A 27,235-nucleotide genomic window follows, 5' to 3' on the forward strand; every position below is an offset into this window, starting at 1 on the left:
AACAGAATAGGAGCACAGGATATGTTAACAGGAATTGTACTGGAACGAGTTTATTGCATCTCAAGTAAAGTGAAGCTGACTGAAAGGAAGTTGTTATAAGTTTTTTTAAACAATTCTGGAAATGTTTGGGTTCGCCCTTATAGAATCAGCTAAGTTATTGTAGAATGACCTGGACTCCTTATAGGTCTGGGGAGATTTGCTGCAGAGGAAATTTAATGTAAGTAAATGTAAGTATTACACATAGGATGGAAAAATATTAGATGTAAATTCACAATGGCTGATTGGAAACATGAAAGTACTCCTTATGAGAAAGACTTAGGAGTCATCGTTGACTTGTTGCTATCTACATCTAACAAGTGAACAGAAGAGATCAAGAAAGTTAATAGGATGTTAGAGTATATATCACGATGTGCAGAGTGCAAGACAAAAGAGAGTATGCATGAATTATATAATACACTAGTGAGGCCTCACCTGGAGCAATGTGTTCGGTTTTGGTCTCATTTTACAAAAAAAGACATGATGGAGCTAGAGAAACTCCAGAGAAGAGCCACTAGGCTGATTCTGGGACAAAGAGGTATAAGTTATGAGGAAAGCTTGTAGGATTTAAAACTTTTGAGTTTAGAAAAAGAGGTTAAGAGATGACATGGCTGAATTGCTCAAAATTATGAAGGTAATTAGTACAGCGGATCCCAGTTGCTACTTTAAAATGAATTTTTCAATAAGAACACATGGAGATTGTTGGGAACTTATTAAAGGGAATTTCACACATATGTTATGAAAGATTTCTTCATACAAAGAACCACAGACACATGGGATAAATTACCAAGTAATGAAGCCCAGAGTAGAATTTTAGTAACCTTAAAATCTTGATGATGATATTTTTGAAAAATTAGGTAAATAGGACTGGCAAGTTGGCTGGGTTGAATGGCCCGTTCTCTTCAAAGTTGTTCTAATCTTCTGAAGCTTTAAGTTCTAGTAATGGTAAATGGTTAAAATGAATAACTGCATCTTTTCAGTGCTCAATTACGCATGTGACCCAAAATGTGCTGTCTTTGTTAAATTACGAGTATTAACCTTATAGATGTGGACCACACTTTATATTGATTTATAAATCAATACATATATTTCATATGTAAACACACAGACCAGCAATCAACCAGTAATTATCGGAAACCCAGCTGTACTTTAGAGTGCATAAATATCAACACTCCAGCATTTTCAAGTTGCAGCTACAGTAATTCAGTCTGCAACAAACAAAATGCAGTGGAATATGAAGTGATGGCACCTTAACACAGCAGTAGGGCTTTAGGATTCTTTTCTTGCTCTAACAAAGGTATGTGAATATGACAAAAATACAAGTAATAAGCATGTAGATGGTGTTGCTTCTCCAATGCCAAAAGTTAACAAATGCTGCATATCACTAAACCATACTCCCTAAATAATTAATTTTGCTCAAAGCAATAAAAGTACAAGTGGGTATGTCAAAATGAAAAACTACACCTGTTACTATGAACAGTTTACCTGCAGAAGAAGTTAATTTAAAAGCCTGGTTATTTCTGCTTGGATGTCACTGGAAGAACTTGAAACCGACGCAGGTCTGATAAGCTCTAGGGCATCAAAAATGACATGTGACACACAAAAAAAAAAAGAATCAAATTTCAAATATAAAAAGTTAAATAAGATAAGATAAAAGAAGAATGGCAGTTCCAAAAACAAACTTTAATTTTCATCTCAATAAATAATTTACACTATATACATGCGGTCACAGTCCGCTTCTTTTCTACATACAAACACAACTTTGATCTTTCATGGGATAGACTTTCACTGTGTTTATCCATTAATTATTTTTACCATAAATCATATGGAACTTTTTCAGCAGTCATTTGCTGCTCACTATTCACACAAAGAACTTAACCCAATGATGGGCAAAAAAGAAGAAAAAAATAAAGTGCTTTTCATTAAAAAAGAAGCAAAACAACATGGCAAAATCCAACCATTCTGGGTGCACTAATGTGGACTAATGCCCCTGGTAGCCATAGATCAGAAGTGCAGCACCTTCTCACAAGAATCATAGTGAGATCATTTCCAACAGTACAGTTTTCAGTGAAGTGCACCACACATTTCAAACAACACTCCATACAGCTTTATAAAAATAAAAAAAAAATCTGTGAGTTTTCTCGAGAGTGAATTTCAGTGTCCCTCACACGGAACAACAACTATAACACACAGAGACAGATGAGTGGCTGAGGGATGTTATGAACAAGCTGAGGATAATATACATAAATGCTGGCAGGGACTCTGTGTTTCCAGCGTTAATGACGACTAGTTCCTCTGATCAAATATGTGCAGCCTGGACAATATGGACACCTCATTAATTCTGAAAAAAAAGAATAAAAAAAACAAATCGCTTTCTGGATCTGGAGCAGGATTCCCTGACACGGATACTAAAATAATAGCTGGGTAAGTGGGGTAGCTGCTCTGATGGTTAAGTACAGAGGGCTGAGTGCACTAAAAAGTAGCCTACTCTTTACCCGCTTTGAATTTTTTATAAGTCACTTCTGTTTGACACTAATCTGTCCCTTATAATAGCCACAGGGATTATTTGCAAAAAGCTGAACTGCATTTGGGGTCTTCATTAACTATAAAGTGAATTCCAACATTATGAGTCCTCCTCAACATGTTGACATCCTCATTGGAAGGAGTAAAAGAATACAAGTCAAGACAAATATGGCCACAACACCTCCTGAGGCAAAAGAGCTCACTCTCAAGAGAACTCAACAGAAAGATGCAGAGGCGCAAGCTGGATGCTTGTGTCACCTTCCAATTTGTTTATTTCCCTTTATGAAAAGCCCCCCACCCTTCCCTCTCCCCACCCTCCACAGTCACAAAATCGGTTTTACACAATAGAAGCTTTGAAAACAACAGGTAAACACATTTTTTTCCAAAAGAAAAATACATCTGGACACTTTTACCACTTTTTCATGTACAGTCACATGGGAGGTTTATATATTATATCCATAATATAAGTTACAACAAGTGAAGCAAGTCTTGACGTTACAATCATTTTTGTAGAACGGCGTTTGGTAGAATTCACCAGTACTTCAGGGCGATGCTAACCATTTTCTTTGTTTTCTGTGCAAGACAACCCAACACGGTGAAATATACGATGGAAAAGAGTTGATTAAAAGTTGTGTGTCTGGCTGACTTGGCGATGCTCCCTAATAAATGGGAAATCTGATATTCCACTGGGGGTGAGTTTCCACGTGTCCTCCAAAATGCAGTTCCAATTATCTTAGTAATACAAAAAGAAACAATGAAAACCACAGCTGCCTTCAAACCTTAACCTTGAAAGCCACTCAGATACAAAAAATATTGGCAAAATGTGATTATCGACAAAAAAAAGTGTTTCTGAGAGATAATCTGACAGTTGTAACTCATTTACTTCCTTTCTTAAAACTTTTCTACCAAATGCTGTTAGAGCTATTTGGTGAATGAGTGGCCCAGTGACTAGCACTGCTATTTCACAGCTCCTCACCTGTGATGGACTTGTGCCATTTCCCAGGCTGGTTTTTTTAATCTGCGTCTTGTGCAGCCAGGGTTGATCTACTTAAAAAACACGGGGGCACAATAATTGGATGGACATTTTGATATGTTTGAAGAGGTTACAAGAAACCTTTGCCTTCATGACCACCTGTCTCTGGCTATCTGTTGTGAGAAGTTCTCATTTATTCCATCATTTTAATAAAGACTGACCCACAGCACACTTTCAATGATACCCTGATAGAGCATACTTTACACCCCAGCTTCTATGATCATCTACTGGATAAGGTGTTCAGAACTTCTTTTCTCAACTTTCTCTGTGTATGAATTTGCTTAGCCATCACTGAACTTACAAATCTACCATACTCCTCCCAGAGCTGAACCTGTGAACCACAATTCGGCCTGGATACTTACACCAATTATATGCCATGTGGCAGAAATCATATCAAGGTGTCAGACAAAAAAAAATTGAAAGTTGATTACTCCCTTACTCCAACATCTCCTGGAAAGCTCTTTCTAACTCTGGCCTGAATCGTAACTCCCTGTTTGATAACATAATATTACACACATATCATAGATTAAGTGGGAGGAAAGGTGCCATATCAAGCCCATTCAGTACATTTAGCATGCAGATCATAAAATGATTTCACTTTTTAAAAAATCTAAAATGCTAAAAATGCAGCCAGATAAAACCACACCCTTCTATAAATATGGAGATTTAGCTGTAGATTAACTCATCACTTCTAAATCAAAACACTGGATAATGACCACTGCCACAGGTGAAACCTACAATGGCTTGACAAATACGACTTCACCTGTGTGGTCTGATTGGACTCCTATTATTTTAGTTTCTTACAAGTCACCAAACTTGGGTGGGAAATCATAACTCCCATAACAAGCCCCTTCTAGTAAGTGACTATAACAGAAGTAGACAGAGATGGAGGGAACAAACAGGACTGAGAAACTTGGCTGGCTTGACATTTAAAAGTGCCCACCTGTTATTACCGTTTTTTTTTTTCAGACGTTTCACAATGATTAGCATCGCTGCTTTCTCAATGCACAAGCCATGTCTAATATTAACCTATGCAATCTGTTCCGCCTTGGTACCCCTTCCATTTAGTCATCCTGAGATTCCAGATGAGAAATACACTCCCAAGCTTCTTAATGGGTGGAATGGAAAAGGTTAAGCTGCTTCAGAACTTCTTGGCAGCGGGTCCTGCTCTTTGGCAAAGAACAAAGCAGCGTCTCCCAGGTATAGGGAGCAACAGGTGTCAAAACAGGCCCAGCAGTGCCGCCTCTCTGTCAGCTACTTGCTCGAGGCACACTCAGTTCTACAGGCGCAGTCTGCACTCACTTTCGCCAGGTTCAGTGCTACTTGACTGCAACAGCCCAAAATATGGGGCTGGTTTTATTTTTAGCCAAAGCAAGCCCATAAGCAATCACTTTAACAGATTAGTTTCCATCTTAAATAAAATATGATACATCATAAAATAATGCATAATATAATAATACAGTTAATATTTTAAATATGTATGGACAGAAACTAAAATGCTACACCTGGAGAGTCATGCCCTATCCAGCAAACACCTCTTTCAAGTCAATGAGCTCCTGTACAAGTGATGACTCTTAATTCTAAATGGAGCTAATGCAGCTTGAACCAACACTCTGAGCTTGGGGAGCAAGGTGGACCTACAATATCAACCAAGGCACACATCTACGTGTGCTAACTGCCCTAACAGCAAGGATTAGAATTATTTATGAAAAAACATGCGAGGCAGGCAAGCAAAGAGTTTGTTATATAGTCCTGCCAGTGGAAGGTTTTAGCTTAGAATTGGCATAACTGTTTCAGCTAAAGAAATGCATCTCACAGCTGTTGAAGTAAAAGGTTAAATTTGACAAACATGTTAGATCACTGCACAATCAAATGGTTCAGGTAGCCTGCAGTTGGATTTCATTCTACAATTTTATGTCTGGCACTTCCATCTGATACCAAGAATCTGGAAGGTTGGGATTCAGATGCCATGTTGGGAAGCATCCAGTTAGCCCAATAGTTATAGTCCTTTCAACAGTCCAAGGTTTGACCTAAAACACCTTGCTGATGAAGTTCTATCGCTCAATTATGACAACCGTGTTTAGGGAATTAGTAGTTGCCCATCTGTGACCTGGTGGGCTGGTATCTGGGGTTAGTTGCTCGAATACTGTCTAATTGTTGATATTTTGTCAACAAACTGGCTGACACTTCTAGACAGTGTTTGGGTGCGATCAGCCTGGTCTTCCCACATGACTAGGATTACCTAAGGAATCGACAGCTATTCAGACCCTACAGTGCTCTGTCAGTTTGTTTTTGAAAACTCAGCAATAGGTAGACATGGGCTAGCCCAAAGATTAGAATTATAGGCTGTCGGTGACACAAGTCTAAAATGTTGGTGGGACTCCTAATAACCTAAAATAAGTGTAAAGAAGAAGGCTACTTTGGATCAAATGTACACACTGCTCCTAGTCCAGCTTCTACTCAGAGTCAATTTTCTTTTGGGATTTGCTGTAAAGGGATCACTTACTTGAACCAATCTGCAATAAAAAATAGTATTTAGATATTTGTAATCACATAGGGAGGGAATGTGGCTCAGGTAACGTGCTCAGGTAACACACAGGAAGTAATAACAACTTGAGAGGAAGTGCATCTTGTAAAGGAAGTTGCAGGTTCACTCCATGTTTAGTTCACTGGCCTTCTGGTGGAGGTTAACACACAAAGATTTTGTGGCTAGGAAGACTAGGCATCTTCCATCCCTGCCACCGACACAACAGACATCTAACAGGCTTGATGCAAGAGGACAAGAGCCGGGAATCCCAGCTCTGATCTGGCACAAGAGCCTGCCTCTTCTGTCTGCAGTGCGGAGGTGCAATCCCAACGCACGAGTGTCTCTCACAGATCCAAACCACCTAGTTAAGAGGACACAAAATAAACACGACTAAAGATGCACTAAACAGCACTGAATCCAAAACAGCACCATGAGGATGCATAGGGAAGAGATGCTTCTCACATCTGGCCTCCCAGGAGCAGAGTTCCCTGGTGTCAGATCTCCGGTCCTTTCAAAGATGTGAAATTTTTCTTTGTTTGAATGTAACATTTTGACATCCTCAAAGGCATAATAAGCAGCCATGGTGAAATTCACATCTCCTGTTGTAAGCAGGTCAAACACACATGACTGAAAGTACAAATCCTCTACAGGAAGCCTTTCCTTGCACTTGGCTGTGGCTGACTCATATGTGAATCCCTCAGCAGAAACAGGTGGCCTGCTTCCACCTATTGCCGGCTCATTTTCAGCTGCTTTTGCCCGGAAGGTCCGGAAGTCAATCCGTTCACTTAGTGGGCAGCCACGGAGACACAAGTACAGTCCCTGACTCTCCTTGTCCTCAGTCGAATGGACAAGCTCCTCAGGCATGCGGATGGCAAATGTCAGGTAGCGGCCAACTTGTCGAATCACGATAGTGGTGCCGATGTAACGTGCCTGGATCTCTACATGCTGCCCGGGAGCTTTCTCCAGGATACGTAGGGTGTTTGCCCCATGCCGATCACCACCATTTTTGGAGCCATCGACAAATGCAGCAGGAAGCTCATCTGTTTCTGCTTGATAGACTTTTTGGTCGACACATTCTTGAAAATTTTTGAAGATGATTGTAAGCTAAGGAGAAAATGTTAAAAAGAGAGTTCAGTAACCCTTACCATTATGACACATTTTGCTAAATTATTAATGATGAATGTAAAAACATAGTTTTGGACACAAAACAGTAATTCATCACTACATGCTCATCATTATCTATCACCTACATTTTTAAAAATATCAAGTCATAAAAAAAAATAATTAACATCAACAGAAACAGCACAGAAACATCAAAACCCAACATATGAGAACTGATAAATCCTCCATCTAAGGGCCTGAAGAAGGTGGATTCAATTAAAATGAAGCTTTGTCAAATGAAGCTTTGAATTAAAATAGAGCTTTGTCACCTCTATATAGCGGGATGATGCTCGAGTAGTGGCACATTGATGGGACATCACTGACATTTTACAAATGACAGCACTCCACTTTTGTCCATTAGGCTTGTTGGGTTTCCTAATGGTATAATGTATATTTTCAAAAATTGCTATGGCCTCAATTTCAACCACATGAGATTTATTCCAGATTCATTTGACTCTGTGCTTCCCAGTTTCTTTTTCTTTAATACTCTTTCTCCTTAATTCTCAGAAGTGATCTTGAGTACATAATTTACTGGAAGAATTCAGGTTGGTCAACTTATCAGCACTCCTGAGGATTATGAAATCTCTGACTAGGTCAAAGCTGAAGCGTTTTCTTATCCTTAGCTGCCTTCGTATCCACACTTTGTATGCCCTTTTGCTTGGAATGTGCTGGATGGGTTACCTCAATGCAGTGATGACAGTGGATCAAACCAAAAATAACCAAGAACATGTAAGTGGAGTAAACTAACTTAAATCTTAGCTCCTTCATCACCAACAATGGGGAATATGCAGAAGAAAAAATATAACACCTCATAATTGCCAAATTGTCAACAGTCCAACTCACTAACATATGGGGAAAATCTGCAAACACTGAAAAGTCCAAATTGAAATTTGTTAATTTGCTTATTTTCCCTATAACTACATACACACCTGGACCACAGAGCAGGCAGATGGGTACTGAATAAATGCCCATAAAATGCCATTGGGTTCATAGTGGAGTTTTCAGTATATCCTGGACAGCTCAGTACACCAATGTTTCTGCTCCACATGAAATTAACGTCCATATGAGGTTGTGTACTAAGATTTGCCAGTTCTTCCTATAATACTTTGGACATACATTCAGAAGAAAGGATTCAACAGAGAGGCTCATCGTGCTAGAAAAAGCTGAGTGTCAATAGCTTAGGGGATGATCTTCAAAATGCAAATACCTTAGTTGGGCACTCAATTCAAAATGCTGTAAAGCAAGTCAAATAATCATCAGTGATTAGTTATGATAGATATCTAGATATGTTTTGCAATGTATTTTTCAGACTAACATAATTAAATGAATGCAAATTAATTACAGCAACATTCATTCATGCTGCATTCTGGCACTAGGGATAAAATGCAGGATCAAACTCCAATATATGGGAGAAACCACTACATTATATTTACATGAATTTGTAATTTCACAGTTTTATTTAAAGTGACTATAACTGTTCATCATCCATATACATAGAATTTGATTTTTTGTAGGATATGTGACCTCAAGAAGGTTTCAGAGGATGTCAGTAGTGGACATTGACCTGGCACCCATGTAATTCACACTACACTCTTTAAAAACAAAGGTTCTAAAATGGTACTTCACTGGGTTGTGTGGCTCCTCATAAAACAATTGCTTGATAAAGAACCGTTTCATTCCATGAAGGGTTCTTTACATCTGAAATGGGTTCTTTGGGCTTTAAAAAGGTTCCTAATATGTGGAAAAATAAGACATCTTTAATGTATAGCAGGCTACCTAGCAGAGTACTGACAGATCAAGAAAACCTGCATTTAGCCTGTGTTTCTGTGTGCAGCAAGAGTCGTCTTACAATCACGAACCAATTGGCATTTTATAAACATGAAATTAACTATTCATGGTTATTTATCGAGCCTGGTACTGATCTAAATAAATAAAGGACCTCTTTGGAACCATCACCTGGACGGTTCTTTAGGGAACCAATAGCGGTTCTGAAACAGGAATCTATCAGCAACCTAACTGGACTGACTGGTGTAATTTTTTGTGCAAAAATATTTTTTACTTTTTTTATCCATTTATTTTATTGTTATTTCACGAAGTCACTGCAGTACTATTTTGTTAAGTTTTTCATGGCTTCTGCAATTTTGTTTGCTGTGTTTTTTTTGAAAGTCACCATTTTAGTCATGGTAACAAAGATGACTGTGCCATATGAGATGTCCAAATTTTAAATATTCTAGGAAAGCATCTCAATAAAAAGAACCAATTTGGGATTATGAATTTTGGCTTTTTTTTGCTTGGATTTTTGTTTTAGTTTAGTGATCTGTTCCCTTTGACTTACAGTACCAAATCTTGCTTGTTGGACAATGTTTTTTTAGATTATTCCATACACAAGTTTGCATCTCTGTCATTCTGAATTTAAATCATATATGAAGACAGACTTCAGGAATTACTTGTATTTCACGTGAAATTTGTGTAGATTTTTTCTGAAGGGATTTCCCATTTGAAAGATGTTCTAAGTAATCTCAAGACTTATTTTATCTTTATCTTTACATTTAAAGATATTTCAAATGCATGGTGAAATAGTAGTAGTGGAAATAGTTTTGTCATGTTTATAGACATTTCCAAATGTTCCTGCCAGCCCTATCAAAAGGACTGTCTGTTTAGGAGTATTTCATATTAAATGCTGCCAAATGAATTTACTGCGAGGGCTTCTGTCAACTGTTGCTTTTTCAGTTTACAGGAACATCTTAAGATCTACAGCATGTTGATCGCATCATTTTATGAAATATCAGTGACCATCTTAAAAACAACCACATGCAACCTTACTAACAGTAGTGTGTAGTGTGTAATGAAGTACTCTGGTACCATCCTGCCTTGACTATGACACAGCAGAAAAAAATTTTCCAGTTACATTTTGTTCTTCACAAAGTGTTGAGTGAATCTGAAAGAAAATGCTGGGTCATGAAGTTAAAGTGTAAACCCTGACAACTTTTAACCTGCAATCTCGGTGAGACATTCAGACATGTCAGCTATTAGCAAACCATATGAGGATTAAAGACTGGATGTTTAGGAAGATGTGATAAGTCAAGCTTGTTATATTCTTATGATCTTCAGTGGTGTATGGCTAAGGTTGGTTTCTTTCTTGTGCCCATTACTGCCAAGGAAAACTGCTACTCAGTGTGAACATATAATGGGCCAAAGACTAGAAAGTTGGATGAACAGCAGGGTGGAACATACAAATCATTAAAACAAAAACCTCATCTTAAATAACAGTGGAAAATTTCCTAACAGATCTATTTCCAACCTTAAAATATGTGTTATGTAACTGAGTATTTAAATCTGCCACCCCACCTAATTCTGGACATTGTATTCAAGAATGTATTAAACTTAACATTATAGTAATTAATTGATTCCTATAAAAACTAAGGTAATCCAATGTTCTCTGAAGAAAAGCCTTTGTCTTGTTTGAAAAGCTTCCACAAATAAAACCTGCAGCACAAGGAACACTCTTAGGCAAAGCTACCCAGTTAGAAACAAAAGAGTAGCTGCACTCAGGTGGCCACCGCCTCTGTGTGGATTTGCTTTGCATTTTTTGGAAACCCGATGCCAATGCTCGGTGTTCTGATCCGTGCGAGAATGAGGAAGCGTTAGGTATGTCTCTGTGTAAAGGACCTGCACCTGGCAAAAAGTGAAGTTAAGACAAGGCTGAAGGCTTCTTTGATGCTTGGGCCACTCAAGTCTGCCATTCATCAGATTTAATTTCCCACTTCTGCTACGGCTGGCTCAGCTATATTACGGCCTGCCATGGATCTCAACTTGTTGCATCTTGAGTTGCAGTACGGGCCTTTAAGTAAACTGTGGCAAGTTGCTTGTCTGTGTATATTTGCTACCCAACCTTGGGCTCTCCTAAGAGATGTTAGGACCACCCAGCCTCACTTTAACAGTAAATACTGCACTATCAACAATATTGACTGAAAGAGCATCCAAGTATAAGCAAGGCACTTAACAGCTGAAACAAGGGAACCTGCAGGTTTGAAGCAGTGCTTGTGGGCAATATATGGAAAGCACTGGATATGCTGTTTGGTACACCTGGACTACAAAAACTTGCACCTACCAATCTATCAGCTGCAGCCTTGTACTTTGTGTAGGAAACTTACCTTGCTTGTTGCAGTTGCCGTTGACTGTGGTAACACTGGAGAGTTTGTCACCTGCACATATAGATATTTATTGTCTATGAGAGGCCAGGCCCCCTTGACTTTACAGGTTTGGAAGATGTCACTGAAAGTTCTCAGGTGTGGGTCCCCAAACAGGCCGCAGTGAGTATAATTGGGAGGTGCAGAGTGCTTGTGGAAACTGCGCTCATAATGACAGATCTCAGGGCCATCGGAGCGCTCCTGGCTGTCAGGCAAAGATAGCAGGGAAGTGCGGGTGCGTGGCTGGGATGTGGGGCCTTCCTTTGAACAGTTGTGCTGGCTCATGAGGTCCTCAATCCCATGCACTGCAGAATGGTAGGCCAGGTCTCCCCGGCAGGTACGCGCCGTCCTCCTAACACAGTGGGCATATGCTCGCAAGGCTGTGCAGTGCTCCGAGGCCTCTTCAGTTCCAGAGTTGTGGGAGACAGAAGTGGCTGTCCAGAACTCAGCGTTGCACTTCAGGATCTTACACTGCAAACTCACTGCAAAAGGAAGCAGAGATACGGCTGCTGTTAGTTTCTCTCTGCAGCTGCAGAATCCTAAATCCTCCATTTATGGTAGTTAAACCCTGCTCTGGCATACATTCCAACCAGATGTACTGTCTGTATAAAAGTAAATCAATATATACAAAGGCGCAAGAAGACAGAAGCCAAGTGTTCAATAAAATCAGCTGGCACTCAGAAATGGACTGTATTGCTCTGCCTTAACACACTGCCACATCTCTCCTAGGCATTTACTTCGTTCACACTGCAAGAGCTATGGCCAAAGGTATTCTGCACATTCTATCTGTAATTGTTTGCAACAAAAATAAAGGTATAAAACAAAATGTACACATGCCTTCAACATGCATTGCTAAGATAACATTGGTTAACTTTGATGAAGTAAAGAGAAAATACAGAACCCACGGTACCAAAGGAACTCCACATATACCACGTAAGATCAGTCTGTGGAGCTGAGTAATTAAACTAAAACACGGCTTGTTTAACACGTTGGCAGCAGAAAGGTACTGTATTAGTATGGACCGTATTCTAGTCTGCATTTTCAGGCCACTTAGAAGCATTTCTGTTTTTGCAAGATAACACAATACCATCCAGTCAGTTCTGATATAAAGCCACAGGTAACAGAAGCCCATCCTGACAGCAAGGTATGGTCCATCTCTGGATGGAAAGACCAGTCATTCACAAATGTAGATTTTCCAATCAACTTTGCTGAATGTGATTGAATTGCACCACAAGAGGACACCCACACAAACATAGTGAAAATAAGACAACTGAATATGGCTCTAGGGAATGTTTAGCATTTTACAAGTATGGCTACCTCACAGCACCAAAACAAGGCAATAGCATAGTACCCAAAAGTTCGAGGGGAGACCCAAAAGTTCCTGGAAACAGTCAATAGCAGGTAGTAGGGAGTAGTTATCGACTATGCCGCTAGATATTATATGTCTGCAGTGTTGTTAATCATTATCGTACTGATTTGATCAAGTACGTATTTCTGACATTTGTTCTACAATTGAGTGCGTGACTTTGGAAATTTTTTTTAACAAGCTGGTAAAAAAACATTTCAGGTAATACTGAACATCAAGAATAACGATGATCATGTTTTTCAGGATTGACGGACTTGCTATTAAAGTTTGTTCACTGTGGACAATCTGTTAGTCAGCAACATTACACTGAACTGCTGAGGAGTATGTGCGAAACCATCAGGTAAAAAACATCAGAGCAGTGGTGCATGCAAAATTGCTTTTTGCACCACGACAATGAACCTGCACACACCGCTACATCATGAAAACGCACCTGCACACATCATCTTGTCAGTCAAAGACTTTCTGATCAAAAACAATGTGGTTATTGCTTTGCACCACCCCCACAAATTCACCAGCTCTTGTTCCCTGTGACTTCTTTTTGTTCCTGAAATTAAAATTTATGGGAGGTGACTTGCTACCATTGAAGAAATCCAGGAAAAAAACAAAAAAAAAAAACGCACTGGAGCTCAAGTCACAGTAACAAAAGATGAGTGCAAGAAATGCTTCCGGGGAATGGACGAAGCACCAGGACATTATCGCACCTCAAGGGGAGTACTTTTAAAGGTGACTACAATGGAATTGATGCAAGAGAGGGGTTAGGAGCATGTGCTGACAGCACGTTGCTGCACCCACCACACGATGAAGATCCTGGATTGTGACCCAAGTGCATCGGGTGACACCTCTGCACCATAATGGCCAAGTTCTACTCTAACGTTTAATTATTACAGGAACGTTCAGTCCCCCCTCATATACAAAGCAGTACCTACACATCTTTGGCAGCTTGTCTTATAATGGGTTCTCACCATATCACTGTGAGAAGAATAATGGTCTGGTAGTTGAGTGATACAAAGGGTTGAGAGCCCACTCAGGCTTAGAAAATAAAACTTCTTGGGAATTGAGATGCCTTCTTTATTTCAATGGAATATCTTGTGAAATTGGCATAGCGAGGGGGATTTGTGGGGAAAACACATTCAGAATGATGCCAAGCATTTGAGCTGGATGGAGTTCTGCAGGTAATATAAATAACTTCTTTTTTTTCCCCAACTGATGCACCATGAAGTTGAAACATATAGGACTACAAGGTCTGGACAGGTTCCTTGTCCATATGGGGCCTTTCAGCTCTTGATGGGGACTGGCTTTTAATCATCCCATTAAATTGATGTGTGTGAGAATTGAGTTGGGGGATTTCCTGTTAGGTTAAATGGAGGCAGTAGTGGGGCTGTAACTCAGTTCTACATGATTCACGGCAATGAGAGTTCTGCTCTTGATACTTGTTACAATGAAAGAAAAACTGCTTGTCTGACGATACAAAAACCGAAAGTACTCTCTTAAAAATGTGTGTCAAACTACAAATGTCCAGCTTTATCAGTGCCTTGAATGCTGCAACCTGTCTGGCTTTACAAATGCAGTAATTTGTCGAGACATTTTCCACTTACAGAAAGTTCATCTTTGGACACAGAATTTCCACTGTGTTGCACTGCTTTTAAACCTGCTTTACAGGATGTTAGCGAGAAAACCTGGAGGTGAAATTCAATCACTCATCACTTCTTTTAGAAAAGTTAACTGAAGCGATGACGACGACAGACCTAATATATTAGAAAAGCAATACCCTGTCTTCATGGGTCCTTAGATTCTTTTTTTTTTGTTTTGTTTATTTCCTGCTGCAACTCCATCCATGCAAGTAAACCTGGGGCATTTGGACATCGCAAAACTAACTGAAAGTAAACACATTTCCTTTTATGTCCTTGGCAAAGAGAACTAAATGAGCAGGAAGGTCCAGCTATAGGTCCTGGCTTCAGGGGATCCATAGTAACCCTCATCACAGCAGTGAGTGGATGAGCGCCTAAGGGATCCTAAGGGGGGGATTAGGCAAGGAAGTGAGACCCCTCAGATTGTTTGTTTAAGGAAATGAGACACACACTTTTGAATCACACTCCAACAGTCAAGGTAAAATGTGGCTGCAGAAAGACTAATGCATAAACTATGCATTTAAAAAAGCGAGCAGAAAGTTTTATGTTTCTCAGTGGCACCCCTGCTCTTTCCATAAAAAGACTGGGCTTCTGTAAATTTTCCTCAAGTTGGCAAAGAATTGACAGCAAAAACCCTCCAATTCAATTTGAGTGAACTTCAGGGGTTTCAATTGTTTTGAGGCCTTCCACTGAAGAGTCCGCAGACAAGCCACCTGTCAGCTTAAAGATATGAAGCAACCAATTTAGAAACAATTTTAAAATGAATTTCCTCTGCAGGACTCTTAAATGTTTGCCTTGCTTCATGTGCTCATTTGCACCACAGTTCAAAGTTTATTTTCAAGTTGCCTCTATCTTCTAAAAGATGTGCTATAAACAATGAAGACTGATGGGGGTTTGAATACTAGCTTGGTCTCAGTGAGGAGTTTGCATGTTTTCCCAGTGTCCCATGGGCTTTACTCCTTAACTTAAAAGATGTACAGCTTATGTTAAATAACAAATCTAAACTGGCCCTATAATGAGAATTTTAGTGTATGAATTGATGGATGTCCAATGCTGGTTCGGATGAGACTGTAATAGGCTATGGCTTCTTATAATACAAAAATGAATTAAACAGGTTTAGCAAACAAACAGTGGATAACTTGTTCTACATGTGTGCATAGAGAGCATCTACCAGGAAGTACTGCCGTCACAAGGGTTTGAGGATCTGCGGCCGCTAAGATCTCCTTCATTCAGACCAACTTTGACGTCATTCCTAGGTTTTACCAGAAAGTTTTACCATTTCCACTCCTGGATCTGTTTAAACAGCAATGGTACTGGGAGCCAGCGTTCCCCAGCAAACCTGTCTCTAATGAGGGAGGAGACACTCAAAACCAAAAACAGCATGGGTGTCTTAGGATAAGCCAGGAAATCATAAGTGTCGTAGGATGATGGACTTGCTTTCGTTGGGCTTTCACTATTTTTATTTCTGTTTGTATTAAACGAGGTGCTTTGATGGACTTTTACGCTCTCCTTCTTGCTTCTTATTTTGAAAGGTACAAAACAGGGATACTGTTAGAACTGTAATAACAAAGCTCACTCCAGTAATAATAAAATATAAATGCTATAGATGTATCCATTTAGCAGTAAAATATTAATACATTAATTTATTTATTTTTTAGCCATCTATCTTCATAACAGCATATTCTGAGGGACATAACCTAACCAGTCTACATCAGGGAATAATCAGAAATTAACTCTGGACCAGGGTTGTGTGTCTGGAAAAGTACTGAAAAATCCAAATTTTAAAACGGCACTGTAGCAGAATTTCAAGAATTTTGGGGCCATAAGTAAACATCAGCAAGGTTCCCCTCAATCACCTGCCTAGGCCTCAACACTTGCTTTTGCAGTTGTGGAAAAATGTATGTTTTGTAGTCTTCATGAAACAGAACTACACACTTGGGCAAGATCAAGTTAGGGTAAGGGTTATGCAGCCCCTCTTGGCATTGCTTTGACATGATCGGGGAGTCGTTGCTTCATGAGATCTGAGACTTTATGGGAACACTGACCCCAAAGCAACCCATTGCTTTCATATAATCAGGAATTCAATACCATCAAAAGGGAATCTGTGCATAATGCAGTACTACGGTGTAGCACACCAGGTAGCCTGGAGTATGAAAGGGGGTTTTGGAGTTATCAGTTATTTGCTTTGGAACCATTTTGGTACCGGTACCGAGGTCTGAAAGTTGGTATTGATGCTGAAGTCAAAAATGTTATTACTGAGCCAACACCACTCTGGACACAAAGCAATTCATCTCAAAGCATACTTGTGCATACTGGCCTGCTAATTTTTCAGTTATTGATTGCTTAATTGGATTATTTTAGTTTTACGTTGTGAAATCCAAATTGTAGATAGTGTTGTAAACTGTGTTCTGAGATTTTTCAGGAAAGGAAGACAGAAGTTTTGAAGTAAGCAGTTCTACTCAACAATCTTGGCAGTGGTAAGTGGCAAAATTTTGCACATTGATTAGCATATATAAGAAAAATTACCCTGTATTATGTATGCATGATAATAAAGACCCTGCAATAAGAGCCACCAATTCATCTACAGTAACATATGTGCTTATGGAATGATGAGGGAACCAGGAGAATCTGGGAATAACCAGGTGAGAATATGAAAAACTACGGATAGACTGTGATCGGGTGTTTGGAGACTAAGGAAAGATGAGCTAACCACTGTGTCACCACATAGTATAAAAACAGACTTTTACAGTATCGATGGTAGTCAGTATCACAAATAACAAACAGAGTGCCTTAATTTAGTCTAAAATACTGCTTACAGGTATGAAGTTTACTACCAAATTTAATTTATCAATGCTTAAAAATGACTTGATGTAATCACAGAAGCAACAAATTACCACAAATTGTTGTGTCTGATGATGACAGGCTCTTGTACTAGTAACTACGCAATTACTATTAACACTAAATATTTACATTCTTTTGGAAGGAAGACAGAGCCCAGAATGTTGAAGCAAAGCTAGTCCAGTATAGGGCGCACTTAGTTACAACTGATTAGCTTACACACACGGGACCTGATCACCGAATTGGAGCTAACATGGACCTCTCTTAAAATATGATTCCGATTTTTAGAATGTAATCCAAGTGTGAAGGCTTAGATTGGATTTTGAAGCCAAAATGTTTTTTTTTCACTGATGACTAGAGTAATAAGCTTTAGGCTATAGTGAGCATCGATGCCTGAAAAGTGATTAGTAATACAGGCTAATGGAGCCGAAGATAGGCTTTGTGTTTAATTTTATTTGGGGTTCGGTTACCTCTATGCAATAAGGGTAAGGCTGAATTAGCAGTGTATTTACTGATGGCATTTACAATGATTCTCTAAATACTGATAATTTTTAAGCACATTACCTGTATGCTTACTGTCAGGTCATTAGTGTATTTTGAATGTTGATGGCAAGGCACATGCAGCTCATCACACTCCTATCTGCTTTGTCTGATCAACCGTGCAGATTTTACAGGATAAACTGATGTTTGTTTAATTGGTTTTCTGCCTATGGACAGTGGCAATAAATCAGTTACAGGTTTGTTTACTTTCAACATTGCACAGTGCCACTGGTATTAGATAGATAGATAGATAGATACTTTATTAATCCCAATGGGAAATTTATTAACACGATATAATGTGTTGTAGCTATCAGGTTTTTGAACAGCATCAGATCTTTGGTGTATGTAAATTTTAGTATAAAGAGTTCAGTCAAGGCTTGTGCCAAAAAAGAAGAAACGGGTGTGCCTAGAGGAGAACCAGGGGAGAATATGCAAAACTCCACCTACAAGGTTATTGCTAGCAGGAATCAAACCAGGGCGACACAAAGTCAGCTGTCCTTTGCAACAATAAGGCATACGGTACCATGGAGTAGCTTTTTCTCTGACCGCAGATGTGGCACAAGTCTAAAGTCTATAATGCCACTGACAGTCCTAGATCAGGACACTGAGAGCTGGCTCTCTGGAGCAATGGAAAATGCGGCCACTCTGCAGAGTGGTGTTTGAGAAGGGGAAAAGGAAAGAATAATAATAATAATAATAATTATTATTATTATTCTTGGGCGGCACGGTGGCGCAGTGGGTAGCGCTGCTGCCTCGCAGTTGGGAGATCTGGGGACCTGGGTTCGATTCCCGGGTCCTCCCTGCGTGGAGTTTGCATGTTCTCCCCGTGTCTGCGTGGGTTTCCTCCGGGGGCTCCGGTTTCCTCCCTCAGTCCAAAGACATGCAGGTTAGGTGGATTGGCGATTCTAAATTGGCCCTAGTGTGTGCTTGGTGTGTGGGTGTGTTTGTGTGTGTCCTGCGGTGGGTTGGCACCCTGCCCAGGATTGTTTCCTGCCTTGTGCCCTGTGTTGGCTGGGATTGGCTCCGGCAGACCCCCGTGACCCTCTTCGGATTCAGCGGGTTGGAAAATGGATGGATGGATGGATTATTATTCTTTACATTTACTGTATGTAGCGCTTTTCTCACTACTCAAAGCGCTCCCCACATAGGGACGACCCAGGATGTGAACTCCTTACTGTGAGGCAGCACTGCTACCACTGTGCCAGGAAGTAAGCACTTCTTATAAAAAAAGCTGTATTTACTTACTTACTACCACATAGGTTGGTCAGGGTTCAATTTATGTACAATTTGTCTACATTTACTTATTTTTCCAAATTATTATTTATGTTATTGATTAAGGAAAAAATCATCACATTTGTGTCTCTCTCTCCTTCTTGGTTCTCAAAAGGTGACAGTATCACTGAGGCTGGGAAATAGCAACGTCACCCCATAATTAAACATTTAATGCCACATTGCAGTCTTACTACAGTCATGGGGAACTGGAAATATTTCTTTCTGTAGCACTTAACCATAACTTCTTCTGGTTAACTATGACCTCAGATAGTTTTTCTGACAGTTAATGACAGTTGTATCATAAAAGTCTTGCACTTCACTTAGCATGAAAGACACTAAAAAGACTAATTTAACTGGTCAGTGATTTACACCAACAGGACTGCATTCTGCATTGTAACTCATTAGAAATTATTTCTAAGTCTTGTAGATTTAGCATCAAACCCCTAGCCCCTGACGCCCACTCTCAACCTGAAAATGAGTAGCATTGTTCTGTACACCCCCCCCCCCCAATAAGATCTATGCTTGAGTAGACAGTAGGAGCACAGGAGCACTTTTTTTTCTGTCCTTCAGCCTTCACTCTTTTCTTCTGCAAAAACAAAAGTGTCTCTTTGTTCTTAACATAAGAACGCACCCAACTGTTAAAAGTTCTGAACTAAACTCCCCAACAGATGAGAGCTCGAATGGAAGATCGCCATACATTAACATTACATAGTTCAGCATTTGAACTGCTAATCAGAGGTAATCACTAAGAATAATAGGCTGATTATTATGAGCTCATTTACATAACAAAAGGATTTTTTTGATGTGGGTGAATTACCCTCCAAGGGGTGTGAGCAGGCTGCTAGCAAAAAAAAACAAAAAAAACACACACACACTAACAGTGAAGTGCTTAAAAAGGAGTGAGACAGAGAGTTTGGTGGTGGTGGCAGGGGAAGGGAATGGGGGTTGTAAAGGCAGTGATTGAAGACAACGTAATTTGCCATTGAGAAGAGACGGACAGAGCAATAAATTACCCATGTGTAAAGGGATTAGGTCGGGTTACTATGTCTAAGCATGATGGGGGGAGCTTGGGGTTGAAAGCCCTCTTAAAGAAACAAGATCCTTTCCTTCTTTCCCTTGTGGTCTTGCCTGAACCTTGAGATCTAAGTACTGATGAGCGAAAGGCCTTTGGAGTTTCATAGGTCAAACAGGTTATAAGATATCTACCTGTGTAGAGCAGGACTGTAATTAAAGGCAACTTAATTTCACTGTTCATTCTTCTGTGACTTAAATTACTACCCAGGAACAAACCCAGAGGCTGGAGTGAGTAAAAAAAAAAAAAAAACTTCCCATATACACATTCGGTTTTTTTCTCCATCTCCAATTAGAACTGCTAACATAAAATATTACATCTTTTAAAAAAAATATATGGTTCATTAATGACACTGTAGGGACACAGTGATGAACAGTAACAGCTCTAGGACCTTTTCTAAAATCCTGACCAGGTCACTAAATGGACCTTACACATTTTTATTGTGTTTACTCTCATATTATATATTGTGGCTACACACCTGATAAATGATGCGTATTTAACTTTCTTTCCCATGGAATTAACCTTTTTCACACACATACACACATTTTATATATAATGTGTGTGTGTGTGTGTGTGTGTGTATGCAGCAGTCTGCTCTACTCCCGCTCAACCACAGCCACTCGATGGCACATGCATGTGACTTTCACACTTTTTGACACTTGCATGCACCTCACTTCTCACTACAAAAGACCTGTGTGCAGCAAATGCCACCACACAACATCAACATCATGTTAATGACACACATGAAGAGACACAACATCAAACACCGAGGCTCAACAAAGTGCAAGTGAAACACTTCTGCAACGGAGGGCCAGGCTTAAAGTTTTCACTAAAAACATTGTCTATCTGGAAAAATTAATAGTACTCATATACCAGTGATACATCCAAGATATGGTATTGCCAGTGTTTTCTTACGAAAGCCAGCAATTTCATAAGCCTTCTAGGGATTTCCCGGCTGATTTTTGTCCCTAAGACAAATATATATATATATATATATATATATATATATATATATATACTGAATGTTCACTATTGCTGCTAAATTAACCCAGGGACTGGTATGGATGCAAGAGTAACCTGCAGTATACTAGTTGCCCATTCCTGGTTGCCATGCTATTTTACAGTGACCACTGGGTTCTTCGTCACCTTCCTGACCAAGGCCCTTCTTGTCCGGTTACTTAGTTTGGCTAGATGAATCCTGGTGGTTCCACACTTTATTTAATTCATAATTAGTGAGACCACCGTGCTACTGGGAATACTCAAAGCTTCTCTACAGTTTAATCATGGAGGTCTACAGGGAGTTCCTTGGACATCATGGCTTAGTGTTTGCCTAGACATCCAGTGTGAATCACTGTGATTGACTGGCACTCTGTCCAGGGTTTGTTCCTACCTTTCTGAATACACTTCATGCAGTTTGCAAGGAACCATTCATCCATCCATCCATCCATTCTCTTCTGCTTATCCGAGGTCGGGTCGCGGGGGCAGCAGCTTGAGCAGAGATGCTCAGACTTCCCTCTCCCTGGCCAATTCTTCTAGCTCTTCCAGGGGAATCCCAAGGCGTTCCCAGGCCAGCTGAGAGACATAGTCCCTCCAGCGTGTCCTGGGTCTTCCCCTGGGCCTCCTTCCGGTTAGACGTGCCTGGAACACCTCACCAGGGTGGCGTCCAGGAGGCATCCTGATCAGATGCCTGAGCCACCTCATCTAACTCCTTTCGATGCAGAGGAGCAGCGGCTCTACTCTGAGCCCCTCCTGGATGACCGAGCTTCTCACCCTATCTTTAAGGGAAAGCCCAGACACCCTACGAAGGAAACTCATTTCAGCCACTTGTATTCACGATCTCGTTCTTTCGGTCACTACCCATTGCTCATGACCATAGGTGAGGGTAGGAACATAGATCGACTGGTAAATTGAGAGCTTCGACTTGTGGCTCAGCTCCTTTTTCACCACAACAGACCGATGCAGAGCCCGCATCACTGCGGATGCCACACCGATCTGCCTGTCGATCTCACACTCCATTCTTCCCTCACTCATTAACAAGGTCCCGAGATACTTGAACTCCTCCACTTGGGGCAGGATCTCGCTACCAACCCTGAGAGGGCACTCCACCCTTTTACGGCTGAGGACCATGGTCTCGGATTTGGAGGTGCTGATTCCCATCCCAGCCGCTTCACACTCAGCTGCGAACCGATCCAGAGAGAGCTGAAGATCACGGCCTGATGAAGCAAACAGGACATCATCATCTGCAAAAAGCAGTGACCCAATCCTGAGTCCACCAAACCAGACCCCCTCAACGCCCTGGCTGCGCCTAGAAATTTTGTCCATAAAAGTTATGAACAGAATTGGTGACAAAGGGCAGCCCTGGCGGAGTCCAACTCTCACTGGAAATGGTTTCGACTTACTGCCGGCAATGCGGACCAAGCTCTGGTACCGATCGTACAGGGACTGAACAGTCCTTATCAGGGGGTCCGGTACCCCATACTCTCGGAGTACCCCCCACAGGATTCCCCAAGGGACACGGTCGAATGCCTTTTCCAAGTCCACAAAACACATGTAGACCGGTTGGGCGAACTGCCATGCACCCTCCAGGACTCTGCTAAGGGTGTAGAGCTGGTCCACTGTTCCGCGACCAGGACGAAAACCACACTGTTCCTCCTGAATTCGAGGCTCGACTATCCGACGACCCTCCTCTCCAGAACCACTGAATAGACTTTTCCAGGGAGGCTGAGGAGTGTGATCCCTCTGTAGTTGGAACACACCCTCCGGTCCCCTTTCTTAAAGAGGGGAACCACCACCCCAGTCTGCCAATCCAGAGGCACTGTCCCTGATGTCCATGCAATGTTGCAGAGATGTGTCAACCAAGACAGCTCTACAACATCCAGAGCCTTGAGGAACTTCGGGCGTATCTCATCCACCCCCGGGGCCCTGCCACCAAGGAGTTTTTTGACCACCTCGGTGACCTCAGTCCCAGAGATGGGGGAGCCCACCTCCGAGTCCCCAGGCTCTGCTTCCTCATTGGAAGGCATGTTAATGGGATTGAGGAGGTCTTCGAAGTACTCCCCCCACCGACCCACAACGTCCCGAGTCGAGGTCAGTAGTGCACCATCCCCATCATATACAGTGTTGACACTGCACTGCTTCCCCGTCCTGAGACGCCGAACGGTGGACCAGAATCTCCTCGAAGCCGTCCGAAAGTCGTTCTCCATGGCCTCCCCAAACTCCTCCCACGCCCAAGTTTTTGCCTCAGCAACCACCAAAACCACATTCCGCTTGGCCTGCCGGTACCTATCAGCTGCCTCCAGAGTCCCACAGGACAAAAATTTCCTGTAGGACTCCTTCTTCAGCTTGACGGTATCCCTCACCGCCGGTGTCCACCAACGGGTTCGGGGATTGCCCCCTCGACAGGCACCGACCACCTTACGGCCACAGCTCCGGTCAGCCACCTCAACAATAGAGGCATGGAACATGGCCCATTTGGACTCAATGTCCCCCACCTCCCTCGGGATGTGGTCGAAGTTCTGCTGGAGGTGGGAGTTGAAGCTACTTCTGACAGGGGGCTCTGCCAGAAGTTCCCAGCAGACCCTCACAACACGTTTGGGCCTACCAGGCCTGACCGGCATCCTCCCCCACCATCGAAGGCAACTCACCACCAGGTGGTGATCAGTTGACAGCTCCGCCCCTCTCTTCACCCGAGTGTCCAAGACATTTGGCCGTAAGTCCAACGACACGACCACAAAGTTGATCATCGAACTGAGGCCTAGGGTGTCCTGGTGCCAAGTGCACATATGTACACCTCTATGCTTGAACATGGTGTTCCTTATGGACAATCCATGACGAGCACAGAAGTCCAATAACAAAACACTGCTCGGGTTCAGATCGGGGGGGCCATTCCTCCCAATCACGCCCTTCCAGGTCTCACTGTCATTGCCCACGTGAGCATTGAAGTCTCCCAGCAGTACGAGGGAGTCCCCAGAAGGTATGCCCTCTAGCACCGCCTCCAGGGACTCCAAAAAGGGTGGGTACTCCGAACTGCTGTTCGGTGCATACGCACAAACAACAGTTAGGACCCGTTCCCCCACCCGAAGGTGGAGAGAGGCTACCCTCTCGTCCACCGGGGTAAACCCCAATGAACAGGCTCCAAGTCGGGGGGCAATAAGTATACCCACACCCGCTCGGCGCCTCTCACCGGGGGCAACTCCAGAGTGGTAGAGAGTCCAGCCCCTCTCAAGGAGATTGGTTCCAGAGTCCAAGCTGTGTGTCGAGGTGAGCCCGACTATATCTAGCCGGAACCTCTCGACCTCGCGCACTAGCTCAGGCTCCTTCCCCTTCAGAGAGGTGACATTCCACGTCCCAAGAACCATTCACTGCCCATCAATTGGGAAAGTGCACCTACACAATTGAGAGTAGGCGATCAATCAAACACATACATCCCATTTATCATATTGGAGAAAACAATAATAAAAATAAAATGAGCTAATTCAGGAATATAGCGATGTTTCAAAATGCTCTAGATAGTCACAGGACAATCAAACACTAAGCAGGACATATTAAACAAAGCCTCAAATGTATTCTGTAGTACAGACATCATATAAAATACAAAAGGGCAGGAAGGCATAAACCAAGTTTCAATATTTTCATTAAAGAATGTTAGCTGGGCCTTCAGTGTGAGAATAAAACCCTGTGATCAAACGGGCTTCAAAGATGGATATCGGGACTAAATAAATGCCTTGAAGAATCCCCATCTCTAAATTCTGAATATACAAAGTCAAATTTTAACTTTGATACACCAGGGGTATCAAGCTTAGTTCCTGGGGGGTTCAGTGGCTGTAGGTTTTTATTCCAGTTTCTACATTAATAGCCAATTACGGCTACTAATCAAACAGACTTGATTTTAATGGATAGACATTTAAAAATTCTAAAATCTAAGTTGGCAGCTGTCAGTTAACAATAAGTACTGAGCTGTTTCAAAAATCATTTGGAAAACAAATAAACATTAGAATGGTCTGATATGTCAAACTCGGTTCCTGGAGGACAGGAATTGTTTCATGTTATTGATATTAGAATTATTGAATTAGAAGCCATAACTTGGAAGTGTAAAGTCAGTTCTGTTATCAGTAGCAATTGACTACTAATTAAGAAAGTGGACAAATGAAATTAATTCAGAATGACCAATTAAACTAACATCCACATCTTTTGAGGAAATGGAAACAAAACTGGAGTGTTGGGAACTAAACCACACAGACACCCGGGCAACATAAGAACTTCAGAAATACAATGACTGATCATGAAACTCAGACCCAGGATGCTTATATTGATGAACCATGGCTCAAATAAAGAAAAAATGACTTAATAATTAATCTTGTGAAAACAACCTTGCAGTTTTGTTCAAAATTAACAAAAGAAGAGGAGAAGCGAACCTAACACCAGCCAAGAGATTGGTGGCTCAGAGATTCTGGTGGAGAAGCTGGAGGAGGAGCAGGCCACTCCATGTTCCAGAAAATGAAAGAACTGTCTCACTTTTGAGACAACCTGAACAGACAAGGGAGACAGGGGTCAATTTCGTGTATACACAGAAATGAAATTATCTGCTTTATTATCATCCTTATTATTTAGCACAGAGCAATGATATGCTCTCAGCTTAAAAAGAACTGGACAGTTTATTTACTGCATTCTCCTGCCATACATTTCACAGCCAGCCTTCAACATTTGTTTATTTTATTAGCCAATGTTTTTTGCTTTACCAGCCAATCACACATTGGAAATCTTTAAGTAAAAGTTCCTTCCAATTTCACTTTTGAGAGAGAGATAGGTTGGGAGCATGCCCTGAAACACCCACCACACGTCAAACCACCTGGACTGGGACGCAAGTGCAGCTGTGTAATGGGTGACACTTCAGCACCCCACTGGCACAGTTTGAAGTTTTTTGTTTTTTTTATGGTGGCTGGAGTGCCAATCCTGCCACCAACCCCCAAGTTTTCCCTGCAAGTTTGAGGACCTGCATACAGGGCTGGATGCAGATTAATGTTATACCCAGGATAAAGCAACCGCAGGTTGCCTTGCTCAAGGGCCCAACAGAGTAGAGTCACTTCTGGCATTTATGGGATTTGAACCAGCAACCTTTCCAATTGCCAGCACAGATCCTAAGCCTCACAGCCACCACTCCGCCCCAAATTCACTTAGTTGGGAGATTATACCACATAATTTAGTTCAAATCATACAGCATGTCAAATATTAAATAATCACTTCCAAAACTGCTTTTTCAAACCACCAAAAATGTACAGTAAGTACAAAAGTTCTTTTCTAATTTCTGTGTAATAAAAACATTTTAAAGGAATGCGTTTTTCTGGTGTGTGGCACCACATTTAGTGGCTCGTGTCCACTTTGCCACACAGTCACTGACTCCGGTTTGCACGTTCACCAGTTGTTCACACAGTTTCCTTCCCTCTTCATAAAGATGGTTAGATTAACTGATGACTGTGAATTGGCCCGGCATGAGTAAGTGTGTATTAATATGCCCTGTGATAGACAAGCATCTACCGCAGGCTCGAGTTCTGCCTTGCAGCAGATGCTGCAGAGACGGGCTCTCACACTCTGTAATGGAATACAGGGATTCCTCAGGTGACAACGTCTCGACATACAACGTTTCGAGTTTACAACGCTCACTCCCATAAAAACTTAAAAAAATTGAGACATGAGTGTTTCGGCTCACGCCGTTAGCGTTGTACTTACAGACTACATGGGCGAACTAGTTTGGTTGCGCACAGTGGAAGAAAATGCAGTAACGTAGCGTATGAGTGAGAGAGTTGGCGAACTCGTTTCGTTGCACGCTGAGGAAGTGTTCCGTTTGTGTGGCTTTGTTTGGCGACTTTGTGGCCCTTATCATGGTTCCTAAACGAAAGTCAGAGTCTTCAGATGGTAGTGCTTCGAGGAAGAGGAAAGCCATCACGATGGAAGTGAAAATTAGACATTGTAAAGAGATCAGAAGGAATAAAGGTAAGAAATTTTTTTTTACACTTAATTTTTTGTCATTTTTTCTGTTACTACAGTACAGT

The 27,235-nt window shown here is 41.4% G+C and overlaps 1 protein-coding gene across 1 annotated transcript in view; it reads right to left on the reverse strand.

Annotated features, from left to right (window-relative positions):
* Positions 1-1,702: 1,702 nt before the first annotated feature.
* Positions 1,703-27,235, reverse strand: part of rgma (repulsive guidance molecule BMP co-receptor a) — a 48,207-nt gene continuing 22,674 nt past the window's right edge. Inside the window, exons 3-4 of the mRNA XM_028823827.2 lie at positions 11,435-11,952; positions 1,703-7,223 (exon numbers count right to left, since the gene is read on the reverse strand). Of these exons, the coding sequence (XP_028679660.1) occupies positions 6,510-7,223; positions 11,435-11,952 (1,232 nt within the window). The 3' untranslated portion in view covers positions 1,703-6,509. The remainder of the gene's footprint in view (positions 7,224-11,434; positions 11,953-27,235) is intronic.

The sequence above is a fragment of the Erpetoichthys calabaricus genome, chromosome 17 (assembly GCF_900747795.2).
Source record: "Erpetoichthys calabaricus chromosome 17, fErpCal1.3, whole genome shotgun sequence".
NCBI lineage: Eukaryota > Metazoa > Chordata > Cladistia > Polypteriformes > Polypteridae > Erpetoichthys > Erpetoichthys calabaricus.